The 21510-nt window shown below is 45.4% G+C and overlaps 1 protein-coding gene across 3 annotated transcripts in view; it reads right to left on the reverse strand.

Annotated features, from left to right (window-relative positions):
- clcc1 (chloride channel CLIC-like 1) overlaps positions 1-21510 on the reverse strand; it is a 61325-nt gene that overhangs the window by 33899 nt on the left and 5916 nt on the right. For all 3 annotated transcript variants that reach the window (XM_038794805.1, XM_038794803.1, XM_038794804.1), the window contains exons 2-3: positions 6802-6945; positions 3805-3930 (exon numbers count right to left, since the gene is read on the reverse strand). In XM_038794805.1, the coding sequence (XP_038650733.1) occupies positions 3805-3930; positions 6802-6936 (261 nt within the window). In that variant the 5' untranslated portion in view covers positions 6937-6945. The remainder of the gene's footprint in view (positions 1-3804; positions 3931-6801; positions 6946-21510) is intronic.

A 21510-nucleotide genomic window follows, 5' to 3' on the forward strand; every position in this document is an offset into this window, starting at 1 on the left:
CTAACTGGATGAAGATTAAAATGTGATGGTTGGCACCCCAGGAGTCCACGAAGGATCACCTACTTGACATCTCTGGCAGCAGATATCTGCAAAATCTTGAGCCTAGTCTTCTGCACTTACGTGCTGGACTCCACCACATTAAGTTATGGAGTCTCATATCATGAAATTATATGATTTCAAAAATAAACATTCAATAAAAATCCAACACAAATAATGAGAAATTCACAGTCTCTAATTCCCATATACAGCAAATTCTGTTTTACTTTTACTTGCAAAACCACATGAGTAGAAAAGACTATCATAAATTAGTTTGAAAAAACAAAAAATTATCAATTTCACATAACAAAAACTTTACATAACTCTGTGCTGTCCGTATAAATTTGAAATGATGATACTTTGGTGGCACTTAGCGAACAGCAATTAATTATTTCACATTTCTAATAGATTTATTTGCAGCGGAATTTTGATCAAAGCTAAAACAAAAATTTCCATCGATTCCATTTGTAGAAATAAGTTCTTAAGTTCTAACTTAAAAATCTGTTTTAAACACTTAAAAATTGTAACCATTGATGAACGGGTAACATTGAAATGGAAATTCACAATAGAAATAGTTGACAGAAAAGTGTGGCAAGCAGTAACGTTTGTAGACTGTACATGCACTGTCCAACATAAAAATTGACATTATATTAAATATCTTATTTTAAATCTTACTAATGAACAGAACAAACCACAATGATAAATTGTCTGAAAAATCTTTTTCACTGAGTCAACAATCTAAAGTTTTTAAAAAAAATTGATGCAGGACATTATTCCTTGTCCACTGGTCACTAACAGGTTCAACAAAAAAAATCCAAAAAAGTAACAGGCGCGATTCTCCGGCCGCGTTATGTTCATGCTTGAGCGCAACCCGGCCGGAGAATGCCAGGAAAGGCCTCCAGCGAGCCTCCTGACAGGCTCCATGCGTTCTGGGATTCACCGAAGTCCCGCGAGATATCAGAGTCGCAACCCCGCCCCATATGGGCGGGACCGAATGACGCTCGCGTAAGTAGGTCATAACCTACTTACATACAACCTACCTGGGCGGTGTAGTTGGTGTAGCAGTGGGTTGGCCACTTCCCGAGTTAAAATGGAGATTCGCAAAGAACGCAGGGAAAACGGACAGTATCAGAAAACAAGCGGTTTGCAGAGTTCTTCTGTGTATTCGGTCTGCAGAAAGCAGACAGCACTGAAACCAGCAGCCATACATATTAAATGAGCAATTCCCGGGCACAATAGATACAATTAAGGATGACCAAGGTAAAGCCAGACTCCTCGGCGCCAGCAGGAGTCCAAGACAAAAGAAGCTAATGAGCACCCAAGGACCGCCCAGCGATCAGGAAACAGCCCAGTATTGGGGAATTCAAACTGATCGATTGGTACGTGATCCAATCGATTGGAGTCAGGTATGGGGTCCGCCCAAAAGGTCGCGAAGCCCCTGGGGCCTATAAATTAGAGACCCCAAGTTCAATTCGGTCTCTTGGCAGATCTCTCTTAGCAGACCTCTTAGCAACTCCCAAAGAACTCGACCGTGATTCTCAACTCGGAGAGACTGCCTTGCAGCTGCACCAACAAGTAAGTGTCCAGTCAACGCACGCTACGAGATAGGCACTCCTGACCCTTAGTCCGTACCAGCTGGAAGTCTGCAGTCTCAGGATTAAACAAGAGGCCATTGTTCCCTGACCCAGTGGGTTCCTTTCCCAGAAGATAAGTATTGGCCTTTAGTGGTAGAAGTAGCTTAGTTTTGTAGTATTTATGCATGAGTAACGATTGACTGTGTATATAATAAATGTGTTTTGATTTGAACCTTACTAACTGGTGTATTGAGTTATTGATCGGCACTTGAACTTCGTGGTGGTATCACAAAGATACCTAGTGACTCTAGAGCAATGTTATAAAACAGAGCCATTTGAGTGTAAAGCACACTTAGCAACATTTAGCAACAGCGGGATCTAGCAGCCTTGTTCGATTCTTCGGCCTCCCCAGCGAGGCTGCAGCTAGGCGCCGATCGGTGCTGGTCCACACAAAGGTGGGCCAGACGGAACGGTACCCGGCGGGTCTCCCGGGCCACCAGAGGCCCCACGGTGGTCAGGGTATGTGCAGGGTGGTTCCCTGACCCTCCCCTTGGAACGTGGCACATTGGAACTGGATGGCACTGCCAAGCCAGCAGGAGCACTGCCTGGGTGTTAGGATGGCACTGCCATGGGGCAGGGGGCCATGCCAAGTAAACAAGGGTGGAGAGGTGGTTTAAAGGGTAGAGAGGTGGTTTAAAGGGTGGAGAGGTGGTTTAAAGGGTGGAGAGGTGGTTTAAAGGGTGGGAGAGCACAGCGCAGGTAAGTAGCGTCCTCTAGGAGGTTCGAGGTGTGATGGGTAGGGGTCCTGGAAGTAAGGGGGTACTGTAAGGGGGCCTGAAGAGGGGGAACCTCATAGCGGGGTGGCCTCATGTGGAGTAGTGTCCATGCGTGTGGGAGGTGACATTGCCCATGGGTGGGGACTTGGGGGACCCACAAACTCACTCAGAGATTGAGCACCTTTTCAAAATGGTGGCCCAATGCCCGAGTTGAGCTCCCCAGTGCTAAAAGGAAATTCAAAGTGTGCGCTAAACTGGTGAGAAACTCTCCAGGGCCCAAAAAAGTGACTGTCATTGAATAGCGGTGGGGAACATGCTGGCAGAGATAGTGGGAAACTCCCTGAAAAGCCTGCCACAAATTAACTTAGAAATTTTTGGGGAGAATCGCATCCAACAATTCTTTTTTTCATGGCAAAGTTAACACAACCCTGATTCAGCATCTCTAATTACAAAAGCAAAATACTGTGGATGAAATGTCATCGACCTGAAAATTTAACTCATGTTTGCTCTCGACGGATGCTACCTATCTGCTCAGCATATCCAGCCTTTTCCATTTCTATTTTGAATTAAGAGTCAGGCTGGGAGCAGTAATTGAGCCTGTGGAGAATCAGGGCCACATTCTACAATCTCAAGCCTCTGGCATGTATTTTAAATTGTGATTTTCACACCAATTATTCCTTAATACTATTGTTTACTGATGTATAGGGAAATATTATTTTGCACTCAGCAGATAGGCAATGAAAGTTCAAATGCAGTGGACTTGACTTTGCAATGCTCTCTTTTGCAGGTCTAATTAAAGTCAACACAATTCACTAAATTTGTGAGTTTGAGGAAGTGTGAAAAGTAGATGTTCAGTCCTCAATTTTTTAGGATTTCAGGTTCTAGTTCCCAATTGCAAGTGTCAACTGTTTAATCAAACATGTTTTTAAAACACCAATCCATTTTTCACGGACTCTTTTTAAAAAATTTCTGAACATATAGACTAAAATATCAATTTGTTATCAATGACAAATTGGAGTTAAGATTTATTTATATATTTGAATTGACATCCATAACACACTGCTATTCAAGAGTAGTCTTTGCAACAATCATTTTTTAAAAAGTTTAAAAAATAAATTTAGAGAACCCAATTATTTTTTTTCCAATTAAGGGGCAATTTAGCATGGCCAATCCACCTACCCTGCACATCTTTAGGTTGTGGGGGTGAGACCCTCACAGACACGGGGAGAATGTGCAAACTCCACGCTGGCAGTGACCCAGGGCCGGGGTCAAACCTCGGTCCTGTGACCAATCTTTGCAACAATCCTGCAATACATGTTGCACTCAGTTGTAGACTTCTTATTCCTCTCCCTTAGATCTACATAATTTATTTATGGCACTAGAACTGCAATGAACTGGAAATAAATTATATTACTAACCCTTTTTTGTAAATTGTCAAGTTGTCTCTCACAAGTGGAACAATCTGGGCAGAAATCCTTTCCCCGATTACCTTCTGTATAACCCTCAGTCGTCAGAGTTTCAGTAGCACTCTCCATAATTCTGGTCTTTGACCAAATGAACAGGAAAGTGTTTATTAATTTAACATTCAAAAACACATTTTAAAATGCAATATAAATATTGGTCAGCTGATTACTACGTACTGAATTAGTAAAAAGTCATAAACAGAGATGCAAACTTTGTGTTTATTTTGGTTTACAGTTACTGTTTGTATTTTTGTATAAAAATGACAAAAGCTCAATAACAATATTTTTATAAACAGTAGGCATGTATCCAAATATGTAACAACATTGTCCCAAATTTTGCTGCCAAAATAACTAATTTAATGCCACTTATCATTATTACATACACTGTTCAAAAACTTAGTGAGGAAAAGCTACTCTGTGACTTGTGAATTGCCACAAGTTGAACAATTTGAGCTACTCTTGTCATTAACTTTGTGAAAACAGCATCTTGTTCTCAACTTTCCTGATAATTTCATGAAATTGCTTCATTTGTGAATTAACTGCCAATTAAACAAGCCACCAAGTTAGGGTTGCTGTTTTTGAAAACAAGTACATTTTATTGAGGAAATTTATGTTCCTGTAATGCCGTGCAATTTCTCTGACCAAGAAAAGGGACAGCTAAATTGTTAGTCATATTCTTACAGGTAGTAAATTGCTATTATTGACTTTTCATATTATGTTTTTACAATTTTTTACATTTGTCTCCTCTTAATCCGATCTTTCTTTTCCTCACTTTATTTCTTTTTGTGTATCTGGTTTGATTAAATTCATCCCATTTCCATTGCTGTTGTTCTCGTTTCTTTCTCAATGCTTAAATCTCATCTGTTAAGGAGAAACACTATTGGTCCCATCATTCACCAAAATCCCAGATGCACAGTAGTCATCACAGTGCTCGCACATCCTGAACAAAAATGTATTGTAGCTGAACATTGAAGGAAAAACTCTTAACTAATGGGGCACACCACAAGATGCCCCAGATCAGAAAAATCTGTGCCATTATGACAGCAGTTTGAAACATGTGGTCGGTGTTTATAGACTTGATTAGGGAGACTTGATTAGGGATTCTAGTCAAAACCCAGATACCTCCTAATTAGCTCTGATCTCAACTCAAAAGATTTAGATTAGCCCAGAGTTTGCACTTATTTTAATTTGGATCCATTTTTCAGCATAAAAGCCTCAGAAATTACAGTAAGTGAGTTATGGCAATATTCATGCCATGCCATCAATTCCAGGGACTACTGCACTGTTCCGTGCAAAACTGTGAGAACTAGTCATAGCCTCAACTGCAAATCCACATCTCCTGGCTGAAATAAAGCAATTGAGATTGTCCTAGATTTAAGTTTATGTAGTTTTTGCATCACAGTTACTTAGATTGAAAAATAATGGTACAAATGGGCCCTTGATTGCCTGTATCAACAGGATTTGCAGCTCTCGTGTAATTTTAGGGCTAGGAGGTGCAATCTAGAATCATGCCAATGTGGATGTATACATAATAAAAATAGGCTGATATTTCACCACCAAAAATAAGTTTTCATCGAGTCCATTCCAAAGTGGAGATCTTGGGATAAGTGCAAAATTATTAAAACAATTTATTTGATCCTTAAATATATTTCAATTCATTTGTTCAAAATCAAGTAAAATAAATCTCTCTTCTATTAATATATTTGTGAGCAATGTCCACCAAAACATTTCTTCCTTGTCCTTGCGTGTTAGGCTTACGATAATATTCTGTGCATGGTGAGGGCACTGGCATTCAGACGCATATCCTTCATGAAAGTTGGGCTTTGTTTAATCCAGAGACATTTAAAATAGTTTAAATAATAATGTGTCATTTTCTAAATAATGGTACCTAAAGAAATTCTGAACATAAACTGAAAATGGAATGCACAGCAGCTGCTAATAACAGTCTATAAAGTGTTGGTATCTTAAACCATTTTCTGAAAGTGATCCAAGTTCAGCGCAGTGAAAAGATTTCAAATTAAAAATTCTAATATCAGGTCATGAATCAGTTTAAGTCTTCCACCACAGATGGGGTAAGCCCAAAATTTCTGATTTTTCATATGCTTGCGGCAGTGTATTCAAATTATTTTCCAGGAAATTTTGGTATAAACTCACAACAGGAAGATTGATGGTGAAATGGCATAAATTATTGCATATGCTGCTGATGTAAATGTTTCAGAAAATACTGGGCAATTAATTTAGATGGATTCAAAGTTTTGAAATCAGTTTATCTAGTAGCAATAGAGATCGATTATGTACTTTGCAGTTGGTAGATCTGTTCTGCATCACAAATACTGAACTTTTTCCTGACAGAGGAGATGACTCATGTCAGGCTTCTGCCAATAAGCTCTGGAACTGATTGTTCAGAGCTTCCATTACACGTTGTCAAGCTAAAAGGTAAAAGTAAAATCAATTAATTTATATTGGCGATAAAATGCTAAATGTGGGTGGAATTGGGGGGGGGGGGGGGGGTGAGGAGGAGGAGGAGGAGAGAGAGAGAGGGAGGGAGGGAGGGAGGAACAAGCAGCTGAATTCTCGCTGGAACCAGGATAACTTTGTGTGTGGCATTTGTGGCAGACTTTGCCTTTTCAGAATTCATTTGTTCAGCCATCCAAAGTGCAGACAATCTCATTTGACCTCCCCAAAGTTCTGAGGCTGCATTCCCATCATCTCTCGCAGATGGAAGGTTGGCAGTCACTGAATTTTAACAGCTACCAGCCACAGTTGGTCAAAGCTGGCTAGGAAACTTGCCAAATTACCAGATTAGAAATGCCAAGATTATCTTGAATGTAGCAACTGAGACAAAAACAATGGAATCAATGTTTTGTTACAGTTATTTAATTTATATTATTTGGAGCTTAAAATATGGTACTAGAATTCTGGAGGAGTGAAGCCTGCTACAGAGATAATTACCTCCTGTGGCTTCCGCATTCTACCTGTTGCAGCATCATAGTTCAGCATATCTGTTGGATCAATCCACTCATCATCGTCATCTGGTAGCCCATTCACTACCAGCAGAACTTCAAATATCAACCAGGGCACGAACATGATTCAAATCTAAGACACAGAATAAACAGGGCAAAATTATTGAAAATACATCTGCAAATGCTACAGTTTGCCTTAACATAGAATATGAATAATGAAAACACGCAAAATTGGCTGTTCCTTTTCCCAGCTTTGCACCAATCCCTTATACTATATTGAAAATGAAGTATTGGGGGACATCTTGAGGTCATTCAAGATGCTAAAGTTCTTTCTTTTATTGGTGACAGAGGAAGAAACTATTGGTGACAGAGGAAGAAACGTTTCAATGTGATTCTTTGCTTCAACTGTTACTTAAGATTCTGTTGGTATTTTATTCTGCCTCACCGAGTAGCTGGTGGCAGGTCGCATTCCAGCTATCAAGCTGCAAAATAAAATTACTTCCAGAAGCAAAAAACTGCAGTTGCTAAAAATCTGCAACAAAAATAGCAAGTGCTGCAATTACTCAGCAGGTCAGTCAGCAAATGGAAAGAACGGATGAATTAACGGACTAGAATCTGCTGCCAAAATAACAAAGACTTGTGACACTCGCCATTATTTACATGCAAATGCTACAGCAACGTCGGACGAGATCAGATACACATCTATCCAAAATTTGCTGTCCAAGGTGCACCACTCTTCCATTCGCTTCTCAGTTAGGAAGGCAATGTTAGCATTCATGTCAAGAGGGCTAGAATACAAGAGCAGGGATGTACTGTTGAGGCTGCGTAAGGCTCTGGTCAGACCCCATTTGGAGTATTGTGAGCGATTTTGGGCCCCGTATCTAAGGAATGATGTGTTGGCCTCATAGGAGGTTCACAAGAATGACTCCCAGAATGAAAGACTTGCCGTATGAGAAGCGGCTGAGGACTCTGGGTCTGTACTCGATGGAGTTTAGAAGGAAGGGGGGGCAATCTCATTGAAACTTCAGAATACCGAGAGGCCTAGATAGAGTGAACGTGGAGAGGATATTTCCACTAGGAGAAACTAGAACCCAAGGGTTCAGACTGAAGGGATGACCCTTTAAAACAGAGATGAGGAGGAACTTCTTAGTGAATCTGTGGAACTCATTTCCGCAGAAGGCTGTGGCGTCCAAGTCACTGAGTGTCTTTAAGACAGATATACAAGTTACTTCCGGTGGCTGTGATGGAGTAGTAAGCCACACATTTGGGAGCTCCCGTTTTAAGAGATTTTTCGGCTCTTTTGAGAGCCCAAAAAGGAAATTTTTCGACGTCTCCCGGTGCGGGAAGGTGTGCTGAACGACTTTCCCTGCAGACCATGCCTCGAACTCGGAGTGGAAAGGGGGAAAAAACAGCAGCAGCTCCTCAGAAAAAACAGGGAAGGGATCCAAGATGGCCGCCGACAGAGCTCCAGAGGAATGGAGACTCTGGGCCCAGGAGCAACAAACTGATCTCCTGCGCTGCTTTAAAGAATTCAAGGATGAAGTACTGAGCTCCCTGCAGGAAACGAACAGAAGGCTGTCAGAGATTCAGTCCACCCAGGGTGCTGCCATCAAGAAGTTGCTGACGCAGGCCACTGAACGAGAGGAGGAGGCCGTGGTCCTCGTGAGTAAGGTGGTGGGGCACGAGGCACTCCACAAGAAGTGGCAGGAACGCTTCGAGGAGCTGGATGACCGCATGAGGCGGAAAAACCTGCGGATCTTGGGCCTTGCGGAGGGGCTGGAGGGATCGGACCTGACAGCATATGTGGCTGTAATGCTGAATTCGCTAGTGGGGGCCGGGTCTCTCCATCTGCCCTTGGAGCTGGAGGGAACGCACAGGGTGCTGGCCAGGAGGCCCAAGGAAGATGAACCCCCGCGTGCGGTGCTGGTGAGGTTCCACCGGTTCAGTGATCGGGAGTGCGTGCTGCGCTGGGCCAAGAAGGTGAAGAGCAGCAATTGGGAGAATGGGGTAGTGCGGATCTACCAGGACTGGAGTGCGGAGGTGGCTAAGCTGCGGTCCGGATTTAATCGGACGAAAGAGGTGCTTTATAGAAAAAAGATAAAGTTCGGAATGTTGCAGCCCACGCGCCTGTGGGTAACTTATTTGGACCGGCACCATTATTTTGATTCCCCGGAGGAGGCGTGGGCCTTCGTGCGGACGGAGAAACTGGACTTGAACTAGGGGTTGGGGGTTGCGAGGTCGGCTGTAAGATATTAGTGCTGGGTTCTGCTGTTGCTGTGTTCTCTTTTTCTTCTTGTCTTAGTACTTTTGCAATTTTGATATGGTTATTTACGGAGGGGTTGTTCTGCTATGTTTTTGTGCTGTGGGGCATTGTTTGGGCTGTGTATCTTGAGGGGAGGGTCGGGGGGGTATGTTGTATTCTATGTCGGAGTGGGGCTGATATTTGGGAGCTGCGTCAGAAAGGTGTCTGGTTTAGCTCACTCGGCTAAATCGCTGGCTTTTAAAGCAGGCCAGCAGCACGGTTCGATTCCCGTACTAGACTCCCCGGACAGGCGCCGGAATGTGGCGACTAGGGGCTTTTCACAGTAACTTCATTGAAGCCTACTCGTGACAATAAGCGATTTTCATTTTTTTTAGCAGGGGCTGTTTAGCACAGAGCTTAATCGCTGGCTTTGAAAGCAGACCAAGTAGGCCAGCAGCACGGTTCGATTCCCGTAACACCCTCCCCGAATAGGTGCCGGAATGTGGCGACGAGGGGTTTTTCACAGTAACTTCATTTGAAGTCTACTCGTGACAATAAGCGATTTTCATTTCAGGGGCTGGTTTAGCTCACTCGGCTAAATCGCTGGCTTTTACAACAGACCAAGCAGGCCAGCAGCACGGTTCGATTCCCGTACCAGCCTCCCCGGACAGGCGCCGGAATGTGGCGACTAGGGGCTTTTCACAGTAACTTCATTGAAGCCTACTCGTGACAATAAGCGATTTTCATTTTCATTTCAGGTGTGGTGGGGCAGGGCGAAAGCACGGGCTTTCTTCTGGTTTCCCGCGCTGCGGGGCTGGGGGTGGAGACGGTGACGGGGAGGCGGGGCCTTAACTGGTTCTTCCCCGCGCTGGATCGGTGCCAGGAGGAGGGATAGATTGGGGGATGATCCCACTTCGGGAGGGGTCGGGCTATTGGTGGGAGTTTCCGGGGTCAGCAGAGGTTAGCTGACCCACGGAAGTACAATGGAGGACGGTTCGCGGCTGGGAGGGTTCCTAGCCTGGGGGGGAAGGGAGGGGGGGAAAGGGGAATACCGGGTTGCTGCTGGTAGCGTCAAGAAGGAGCTGGTGGGGGCTGGGGGGACAGAGGTGAGGGGTTATCGCTATGGGGACGGGGTCGAGCAGGGGGTGCTGGCCTGGGGCGGGCAGTCGATGGGCTATGGCTAGCCGACGGGGGAGGGGGCGGGACGCCCTCTGATCCGGTTGGTCACCTGGAATGTGAGAGGGTTGAATGGGCCGGTGAAGCATGTCGAGGGTACTGGCTCACCTGAAGGGGCTAAAGGCGGATGTGGCAATGCTGCAGGAGACCCACCTGAGGGTGGCGGACCAGGTTCTTCTGAGGAAGGGATGGGTGGGGCGGGTTTTCCACTCGGGGTTGGATGTGAAGAACCGGGGAGTGGCGATTCTGGTGGGGAAAAATGTGTTGTTTGAGGCATCGGAGGTGGTGGCGGATAAGGGGGGGGTAGGTATGTTATGGTTAGGGGCAGGCTACAAGGAGAGAAGGTGGTACTGGCTAGTGTGTATGCCCCAAATTGGGACGATGCGGGCTTTATGAGGCGTATGTTGGGACAGATCCCGGATCTGGAGGTGGGAGGTCTGATCATAGGGGGGGGGACTTTAATACGGTGTTGGATCCTTCACTGGATCGGTCCAGCTCTAGGACGGGTAGGAGGCCGGCGGCGGCCAAGGTACTGAGAGGGTTTATGGATCAGATGGGTGGAGTGGATCCATGGAGGTTTGTGAGGCCGAGGGCACGCGAGTACTCTTTCTTCTCCCACGTACATAGGGTCTACTCCCGGATAGATTTCTTCGTGGTGAGTAGGGGACTGATTCCGAGAGTGGAGGAGGCCGAGTATTCGGCCATTGCAATCTCCGACCACGCTACACATTGGATAGAGTTGGAGATGGGGGAGGTGCGGGACCAACGTCCGTTGTGGCGGTTGGATGTGGGGTTGTTGGTGGAGGAGGGGGGTCCGGGCAAGTATTGAGGGGTACCTCGAGGTGAATGATACGGGGGAGGTTCAGGTGGGGATGGTCTGGGAAGCCCTGAAGGCAGTGATTCGTGGGGAGCTGATATCCATCCGGGCACACAGGGAGAGGAGCGAGAGGAGTGAGAGGGATAGACTGGTGGGAAAGATGCTGGAGGTGGACAGGAGGTATGCAGAGGCACCAGAGGAGGGACTGTTGGGTGAGAGGCGCAGCCTGCAGGCTAAATTTGATTTGCTGACCACTAGAAAGGCGGAGGCACAGTGGAGGAAGGCACAAGGGGCAGTGTACGAACATGGTGAAAAGGCGAGTAGGATCCTGGCTCATCAGCTCCGTAAGCGGGATGCGGCTAAGGAGATTGCTGGAGTGAGAGACAAGAGTGGGAATGTGGTGCGGAAGGGGGGTAGAGGTGAATGAGGTCTTCGAGGACTTTTACGGGGAACTGTACCGGTCGGAGCCAACGGGGGAGAGGAGGGGAATGGAGAGGTTCCTTGACAGGCTTTCTTTCCCGAAGGTGCAGGAGGAGAAGGTGGAGGGGCTGGGTGCGCCGATTGAGCTGGAGGAGCTAGTTAAGGGGATCGGGCAGATGCAGTCAGGGAAGGCACCGGGGCCGGATGGGTTCCCGGTGGAATTTTATAAAAAGTTTGTGGACCTAGTGGGCCCCTTGCTGGTGCGGACACTCAACGAAGCGTGGGAAGGGGGGACTTTGCCCCCGACGATGTCGCGGGCGCTGATCTCGTTAATTTTAAAGGACAAGGACCCCCAGCAGTGTGGTTCATACAGGCCCATATCTCTCCTCAATGTGGATGCTAAGGTGCTGGCAAAAATCCTGGCCACCAGGATAGAGGACTGTGTGCCAGGGGTTGTGCACGAGGACCAGACAGGTTTTGTGAAGGGAAGGCAGCTGAACACGAATGTGCGGAGATTGCTGAATGTCATCATGATGCTGGCGATTGAGGGGGAGGCAGAGATAGTGGTGGCGCTGGATGCAGAGAAGGCCTTCGATAGAGTGGAGTGGGGGTACCTATGGGAGGTGTTGGGGAGGTTTGGATTTGGTGAAGGGTTCATTAGGTGGATAAGGCGGCAATAAACAAAGAAATAACTGATGCATGTAGAAATGGTACAGCAGTTATCATGGGGGATTTTAATCTACATGTCGATTGGTTTAACCAGGTCGGTCAAGGTAACCTTGAGGAGGAGTTTATAGAATGTATCCGCGATAGTTTCCTAGAACAGTATGTAATGGAACCTACGAGGGAACAAGCGGTCCTAGATCTTGTCCTGTGTAATGAGACAGGATTGATTCATGATCTCATAGTTAGGGATCCTCTCGGAAGGAGCGATCACAATATGGTGGAATTTAAAATGCAGATGGAGGGTGAGAAAGTAAAATCAAATACTAGTGTTTTGTGTTTAGAACATAGAACAGTACAGCACAGAACAGGCCCTTCGGCCCTCGATGTTGTGCCGAGCAATGATCACCCTACTTAAACCCACGTAACCCGTATACCCGTAACCCAACAATCCCCCCATTAACCTTACACTACGGGCAATTTAGCATGGCCAATCCACCTAACCCGCACATCTTTGGACTGTAGGAGGAAACCGGAGCACCCGGAGGAAACCCACGCACACACGGGGAGGACGTGCAGACTCCACACAGACAGTGACCCAGCCGGGAATCGAACCTGGGACCCTGGAGCTGTGAAGCATTGATGCTAACCACCATGCTACCGTGAGGCCCCCTTTGTTTAAACAAAGGAGATTACAAGCAGATGAGAGAAGAACTAGCTAAGGTAGACTGGGAGCTAAGACTTTATGGTGGAACAGTTGAGGAGCAGTGGAGAACCTTCCAAGCGATTTTTCGCAGTGCTCAGCAAAGGTTTATACCAACAAAAAGGAAGGACGGTAGAAAGAGGGAAAATCGACCGTGGATATCTAAGGAAATAAGGGAGAGTATCAAATTGAAGGAAAAAGCATATAAAGTGGCAAAGATTGCTGGGAGATTAGAGGACTGGGAAATCTTTAGGGGGCAACAGAAAGCTACTAAAAAAGCTATAAAGAAGAGTAAGATAGAGTATGAGAGTAAACTTGCTCAGAATATAAAAACAGACAGTAAAAGTTTTTACAAATATATAAAACAAAAAAGAGTGGCTAAGGTAAATATTGGTCCTTTAGAGGATGAGAAGGGAGTTTTAATAATGGGAAATGAGGAAATGGCTGAGGAACTGAACAGGTTTTTTGGGTCGGTTTTCACAGTGGAAGACACAAATAACATGCCAGCGACTGATAGAAATGAGGCTATGACAGGTGAGGACCTTGAGAGGATTGTTATCACTAAGGAGGTAGTGATGGGCAAGCTAATGGGGCTAAAGGTAGACAAGTCTCCTGGCCCTGATGGAATGCATCCCAGAGTGCTAAAAGAGATGGCTAGGGAAATTGCAGATGCACTAGTGATAATTTACCGAAATTCACTAGACTCTGGGGTGGTCCCGGTGGATTGGAAATTAGCAAACGTGACACCACTGTTTAAAAAAGGAGGTAGGCAGAAAGCAGGAAATTATAGGCCAGTGAGCTTAACTTTGGTAGTAGGGAAGATGCTGGAATCTATCAAGGAAGAAATAGCGAGGCATCTGGATAGAAATTGTCCCATTGGGCAGACGCAGCATGGGTTCATAAAGGGCAGGTCATGCCTAACTAATTTAGTGGAATTTTTTGAGGACATTACCAGTGCAGTAGATAATGGGGAACCAATGGATGTGGTATATCTGGATTTCCAGAAAGCCTTTGACAAGGTGCCACACAAAAGGTTGCTGCATAAGATAAAGATGCATGGCATTAAGGGTAAAGTAGTAGCATGGATAGAGGATTGGTTAATTAATAGAAAGCAAAGAGTGGGGATTAATGGGTGTTTCTCTGGTTGGCAATCAGTAGCTAGTGGTGTCCCTCAGGGATCCGTGTTGGGCCCACAATTGTTCACAATTTACATTGATGATTTGGAGTTGGGGATCACGGGCAATGTGTCCAAGTTTGCAGATGACACTAAGATGAGTGGTAAAGCGAAAAGTGCAGAGGATACTGGAAGTCTGCAGAGGGATTTGGATAGGTTAAGTGAATGGGCTAGGGTCTGGCAGATGGAATACAATGTTGACAAATGTGAGGTTATCCATTTTGGTAGGAATAACAGCAAACGGGATTATTACCTAAACGATAAAATATTAAAGCATGCCGCTGTGCAGAGAGACTTGGGTGTGCTAGTGCATGAGTCACAGAAGGTTGGTTTACAGGTGCAACAGGTGATTAAGAAGGCAAATGGAATTTTGTCCTTCATTGCTAGAGGGATGGAGTTTAAGACTAGGGAGGTTATGTTGCAATTGTATAAGGTGTTAGTGAGGCCACACCTGGAGTATTGTGTTCAGTTTTGGTCTCCTTACTTGAGAAAGGACGTACTGGCACTGGAGGGTGTGCAGAGGAGATTCACTAGGTTAATCCCAGAGCTGAAGGGGTTGGATTATGAGGAGAGGTTGAGTAGACTGGGACTGTACTCGTTGGAATTTAGAAGGCTGAGGGGGGATCTTATAGAAACATTTAAAATTATGAAGGGAATAGATAGGATAGATGCGGGCAGGTTGTTTCCACTGGCGGGTGAAAGCAGAACTAGGGGACATAGCCTCAAAATAAGGGGAAGTAGATTTAGGACTGAGTTTAGGAGGAACTTCTTCACCCAAAGGGTTGTGAATCTATGGAATTCCTTGCCCAGTGAAGCAGTTGAGGCTCCTTCATTACATGTTTTTAAGGTAAAGATAGATAGTTTTTTGAAGAATAAAGGGATTAAGGGTTATGGTGTTCGGGCCGGAAAGTGGAGCCGAGTCCACAAAAGATCAGCCATGATCTCATTGAATGGCGGTGCAGGCTCGAGGGGCCAGATGGCCTACTCCTGCTCCTAGTTCTTATGAGGCCCCGATGGCGTGCGTGGCCACGAATAGGAGGTGGTCGGAGTACTTCCGCCTTTACCGAGGGACCAGGCAGGGTTGCCCCCTGTCCCCTTTGTTGTTTGCACTGGCAATCGAGCCGCTGGCGATGGCGTTGAGAGATTCAGAGAGGTGGAGAGGCTTGGTGCGAGGTGGAGAGGAACATAGGGTGTCGTTGTATGCCGACGACCTGTTACTGTATGTGGCGGACCCGGTGGGAGGGATGCCGGGAGTGATGGAGTTGCTAGCCGAGTTTGGGATCTTTTCAGGTTATAAATTAAACTTAGGCAAGAGCGAGGTGTTTGTGGTGCACCCTGGAGACCAGGAGGAAGGAATTGGTAGGCTCCCGCTTAGGCGGGCAGGGGAGAGCTTTAGGTACCTGGGGGTGCAAGTGGCCAGGGACTGGGGGACTCTCCACAAGCATAACTTTACCAGACTGGTAGATCAGATGGAGGAGGAGTTCAGGAGGTGGGACATGCTGCCATTGTCGTTGGCGGGGAGGGTGCAGTCCATCAAAATGACAGTGCTTCCGAGGTTCTTGTTCCTTTTTCAGTGCCTGCCCATATTTATCCCCAGGGCCTTCTTTAGGAGAGTGACCGGCAGTATTCTGAGCTTTGTGTGGGCACATGGGACTCCGAGAGTGAGGAGGGTGTTCCTGGAGCGAGGAAGGGATAGAGGCGGGCTGGCGCTGCCCAACCTTCGGGGTACTATTGGGCAGCCAATGTGTCAATGGTGCGTAAATGGGTGATGGAGGGGGGAGGGGCGGCGTGGAAAAGAATGGAGATGGCGTCATGTAGAGGTACGAGCCTGGGTGCCTTGTTAACGGCACCGTTGCCGCTCTCCCCTAAGAGGTTTACCATGAGCCCGGTGGTGGCGGCGACCCTAAGAATCTGGAGACAGTGGAGACGGTATCGGGGGGAAACAGGGGGCTCGATGGAGGCTCCACTGGGTGGCAACCATCGGTTCATCCCGGGGAACACGGATGGGGGATTCAGGGGGTGGCAAAGGGCGGGCATCAGCAAATTGAGGGACCTGTTTATTGGCGGGAGGTTTGCGGGCCTGGGGGAACTGGAAGATAAATTTGGCCTTCCCCAAGGGAATATGTTCAGATACCTGCAGGTAAAGGCGTTTGCTAGGCGACAGGTAGAGGGATTCCCTTTGCTGGCCTCGCAGGGGACGATGGACAGAGTGCTTTCGGGTGTGGGGGTAGGAGAGGGGAAGGTGTCTGACATCTATAAGGCAATGCAGGAGGTGGAGGAGTCGTCAGTGGAGGAGCTGAAGGCTAAATGGGAGGAGGAACCCGGGGAGCAGATAGAGGACGGGACTTGGGCGGAGGCCTTGGAGAGAGTCAACTCTTGCTCCTCATGTGCGAGGCTTAGTCTCATCCAATTTAAGGTGCTGCACCGGGCCCACATGTCCGGGACTAGGATGAGTAGGTTCTTCGGGGGTGAGGACAGGTGCACCAGATGTTCGGGGAGTCCTGCGAACCACGCCCATATTTCTGGGCATGCCCAGCACTGGAAGAATTCTGGAAGTGGGTGGCAGGGACGGTGTCAAGAGTGGTTGGATCCAGGGTCAAACCAGGGTGGGGACTCGCGATTTTTGGAGTTGCGGTAGAGCCGGGAGTGCAGGAGGCGAAAGAGGCCGGTGTCCTGGCCTTTGCGTCCCTAGTAGCCCGTCGAAGGATTCTGTTACAATGGAAGGATGCAAGGCCCCCAAGCGTGGAGACCTGGATCAGTGACATGGCGGGAGTTATAAAATTGGAAAAGGTCAAATTTGCCCTGAGAGGATCAATACAAGGGTTCTATAAACGATGGCAACCTTTTCTGGACTTCCTGGCTCAGAGATAGGTAACTTGGTCAATAGCAGCAGCAACCGGGGGGGGGGGGGGGGGGGGGGGGGTGTGTGTGTGTGTGTGTGTGTGTGTGTGTGTGTGTGTGTGTGTGTGTGCATTATTTTAGTGTTTATTCTGTAACTTTATAGTGTGTTAATTTGCGTTGTTGTTAAAATGCTGGGTTGTTCATGGGGATGGGGCGAATGTGTATGATTATTAATATTATTGTTATTTTCGGTATTTTACTAAGGTGCGTCAATGTTGTATAAAATCAAAATTTTTCAATAAAAATTATTTAAAAAAAAAGACAGATATACAAGTTGTTGATTAATAAGGGGGTCAAGGCTTTTGGGGGAGAAGGCAGGAGAATGGGGGATGAGAAACATATCAGCATGATTGAATGGCGGAGCAGATTCAATGGGATGTATGGCCTAATTCTGCTCCTATGTCTTATGGCTGATTGGTTCATAATTGAAATGCACTGAAGTTGCTGTATTTGCATAATAGTTATGTATTAAACGTACCAAAAAATTAAATCAATTCAAGACAAAGTACTCTCTTAACCAAGAGATAAATATTAAATAACTGCCACTCAACCACTCTAGCACTGAAAAATAACTATTGCAAGTGTGGTATCTCACTCCTTCAGGTTTTAACTCATTTTTAAAAATTCTCCAACTAAACTTTATTCAACTGTGTTTTCTGTCTCTTTGTTCAGCCCTTCTTAATTCAGTCTTACCCATTCTTTATTTCTTTCTGACCCTCAAATTTACATTTCCTTCTCAGTCCATGCGGTTAATTTCACATTCTTCAGGTCTATTTAACGACCTATGCTGTTCATCGCCTTGCTACTGTAAATTCTAGGTCCTGTTTCTGTTGTAGGCCCTTCATCAGAAATTCAACAACATCCAAATGATGGGTACTTTTAAAACATTCATCTAACTATTCCACTCCATACTCTGATTGCAACTGTCCTGCTGACTAAATCATCGCCATCATAATTTTACGTGTTTCAAATCATTTTCAATTTGGTAAAAAGTATTTTCCATCACTAGAACTGATTTTAGCAGCTTGAAACACAGAACTCAATTATGTTTTTCAGGGTGCTAATATCTTTCTCATCAAAAATTGAAAGTAAACAAAAATTGAATATTAGAAATCACATTCTAACACAAATAAAATTATTGTAAATAGTCGAGGAATTGTTGGGCAACAAGGAAACTAAGTAACAAAGCAATATTATTGCAACCAATCTATAGCAGCCGAGTCACCTCCAGGGTCCAACTGCACTGCAAACAGCAGCACATTTTTCATTTTTGTTTTGCAGAACTGAAAGCCCACTTTAAACAACATTCTAAATTGACAGCACTCACTTCATATCTGTCATACAATTGGTATAACATTTTAAAAATGGCAATCCCTTTCTTATTCAGTCGAAGAATTTAACATCCGCCTAATTCATTTTGATTAACTTACCAACAATTACATTTCTGAAGAACCATGAAAAGATCCCAGGGGTTACATTTGGGAGCTTCCTGGTCAGAATGATTCAGGTATCCACTTTGGGAGTAAAGTACTGCAAAGCACACCCAACCTCATTTCTTCCCTACTTGGCACGTGCAAACCTGTGCAGTAGGGTAGGTATCACCAGTAACAGTTCTACCAGGAAGGCGCCGTCACCAAAGATTTGTCCAGATCCTTGCTGTGATATGGCAAAGACATAATGCATGTTTGAGTGCTAGTGGCATTTTATGAGTAGCTTCCCAGTTGTCTGCATCGGTATTCTTAATATGTAGTTGAGCATCTTAAAGGATCATCACATTTAACAAATGGTACCCCTTTCATATTGCTGTATGTCACAGGTATATCATTGGCATCTTCAATTGTACGGGGTCCATTGACAGCTTGTTGCATTTTGGAAAAGCCAGCATGCCGTGGAATGTTGTAGAACTCTTTCTTTGCCACATCACATTTGTAGAATATAGCATCCACGACCTGCTGAATGCAAACCCTGTTAGTGCTCTTCAGTGCCTGACAAAATTGCCCTATTTGAGAGCTGTAGTCACCTTCATAGCCACTGATGAAGCTCTGCAGGTATCAGAAGATGGCTGAAGGTTCTCTTAAACATTTACCTCCTTATTAAAGCATAGCTTCCTGACATACAGCTGATCTTGGTGGCCAGCCTCTTTTTTTCCTCTCTCTAGAATTAGTAATTGTTCCTGCGCTTGAGCCTGCGACTGATTCTTCATTGTTGTACTCTGCACTGACCTTCCATGATGTCCAGAAAACAAACAGCAAGATTTCTGGTGAACAACTGGCACATTTTCCCCAATTTGTACCTCTTCGGCCTCTTTAAGCACTTGTAGCCTATTAAGGTCACAGAAAAGTGAAATAAATCTGACACAGCTAAAGTCCCTTTGTCTGAATTCAGATTTAATTAATTATGCACAAACCATAAAGGCACCAATAAAAGTTACTTGTGCCACTTCAGACCAGTTAGTTCATGGAAAAGGGACAGCAGCAACTTGGGGTTCAAAACTGAATAATAGGAAGCAAAGAAGAATGTTCAATGGATATTTTTCGGGCTGGAAAGCTTTGTAGTGGTGTTCCCCAGGGGTTGGTATTAGGACCGTTGCTTCTCCTGATTAAGGATCTTGGTGTGCAGGAAACAGTTTCAAATTTTGCAGGTGACTGTAAATTATGACGAGGACCAGGTGTAACTTCAAAATGACAAATTGGTGGAGTGGCCAGATTGGTGGCAGCAGAAGTTCAATGTGGAGAAGTGTGAAGTGGTGCATTTCAGTAGGAAGAACACTGGGAGAGGACATTAAAAAAAGATTAAATTCTAAAAGGGCTGCAGGAGCTGAGGTACATGGGTGTATATGCAAATTGATCATTGAAGGACAGGAGGAGAAGGCAGCTAATAAATCAGATAATAGCCTGGGTTTTATTAATAGGGGCAAAGAGTACAAGAGCAAGAAGGTTATGCTGAACTGATACAAGGCACTAGTTCAACCTCAGCTGGAGTACCGTGAACAGTTCCGGGCACCACACGATAGAAAGGACGTGAACGCATTGGAGAAAGCGAAGAAGAGGTGTACAAGAACGGTTCCAGTAATGAGTTACTTCAGTTATGAGGATAGATTGGAGAGGTTGGGACTTTTCCTTGTAGAGAAGCTAAGTGGAGATTTTTGATGGAGATGCCCAAATTCATGAAGGGGCTGGACTGAGTAGGTAGGGAGAAATTGTTCCCTCTTATAAAATGATTAAGAATGAGAGAGCACAAAGTTGTCATTTGCAAAAGTGGAAAATGTGATGGAAGTAAAAGCTTTTTCACACAAGTGGTTTGAGTCTAGAATGCATTGCCTGGAGGCAGATTCAATTGAGGCATTCAAGGGGGCATTAGATGATGACTTGAATAGCAACATAATACAGGCGTATGGGGAAAAAGGCCGGAAAATGGCACTAAGCTACAATGCTCATTTTGAGAGCCGTGCAGACACGATGGGTCTTCCGCGCTGTAACAAATCTGTGCAAATGCAGTTTCTTTACATTGTTCAATGCACTTCAATGGTGAGGCAGAGACTGAGTTTCCATTTTTGTGAAGCAAATGGCACAGTGTAACCGAGATTGCAACTTTGATAAATAGTACAGTTGTCCCTCCCATCGGCTGCTGTAGAATGTAAATGTGCCAAGTTCACCAGGAAGGATTCACAGTAAGGTTTGGTGGTGTTCCACAGCTGGTCTGCGGCATCCTGAGTACAAGTTGAGAATGTGGACTCTATCTTGGTTTCCAGGTTGCGCCGTCAGCTGTAGAGCTAGTGTACGAGGTGGTTGAGGAGTGTGATAGAGGTGCGATGGCAGAGTCTCTCAGCGTAGTATGTGGTGTAGGTCGACTTGAGTGGAATTGTGATCTGCGCGACAAGGCAGAATCGCTGAGCAAATACTTATAGCCAAGTTCCACACACATGAGTACGGGCTCAACCGGGACCTTGGATTCATGTCGCATTACATTCAACCCCCACCATCTGGCCTGGGCTTGCAAAATCCTACCAACTGTTCTGGCTCGAGACAATTCACACCACTTTAACCTGTGATTATCCCTCTCTCTGGATCTGTAAAGACTTAATTACCTGCAAAGACTCGCATTCAAAGTATCGTCTTGCATCTATGACTTTGTCTATATATATATATATATATGTTTCTGGAACCTACCTCTTCATTCACCCGAGGAAGAGGCAGTGCTCCGAAAGCTAGTGATTTGAAAGAATCCTGTTGGACTTTAACCTGGTGTTGTAAGACGTCTTACTGTGCCCACCCCGGCATCTCCACATCAGGAAGGATTCAGGCATTTGTGAAATGATCCTGGGCAGTGGAGGCGCGAGGTTAAAGCCTCCCTTTACATGGACCATGTCAGCATTTTGTGTTTGGTCTGCTATCAATATGCAGATTGATGAGTATCTGAATCCAGCTCAAAACTAGCCTTGAGAGGCTGAGTAAGTCATAACAATTCCCCAATTGCCTTTGCGAACTGGGCTGACCAATCCTTCAACTCCTTGAAGTCAATTTTACTTTATTGCCCAGACAGAAATTCATTTTCCCATTTGTCTGCTAAAAAAACCCTCATCTAAATAAACAGTAAAAAGAA

The sequence above is a fragment of the Scyliorhinus canicula genome, chromosome 4 (genome assembly GCF_902713615.1).
Source record: "Scyliorhinus canicula chromosome 4, sScyCan1.1, whole genome shotgun sequence".
NCBI classification, from domain to species: Eukaryota; Metazoa; Chordata; class Chondrichthyes; order Carcharhiniformes; family Scyliorhinidae; genus Scyliorhinus; species Scyliorhinus canicula.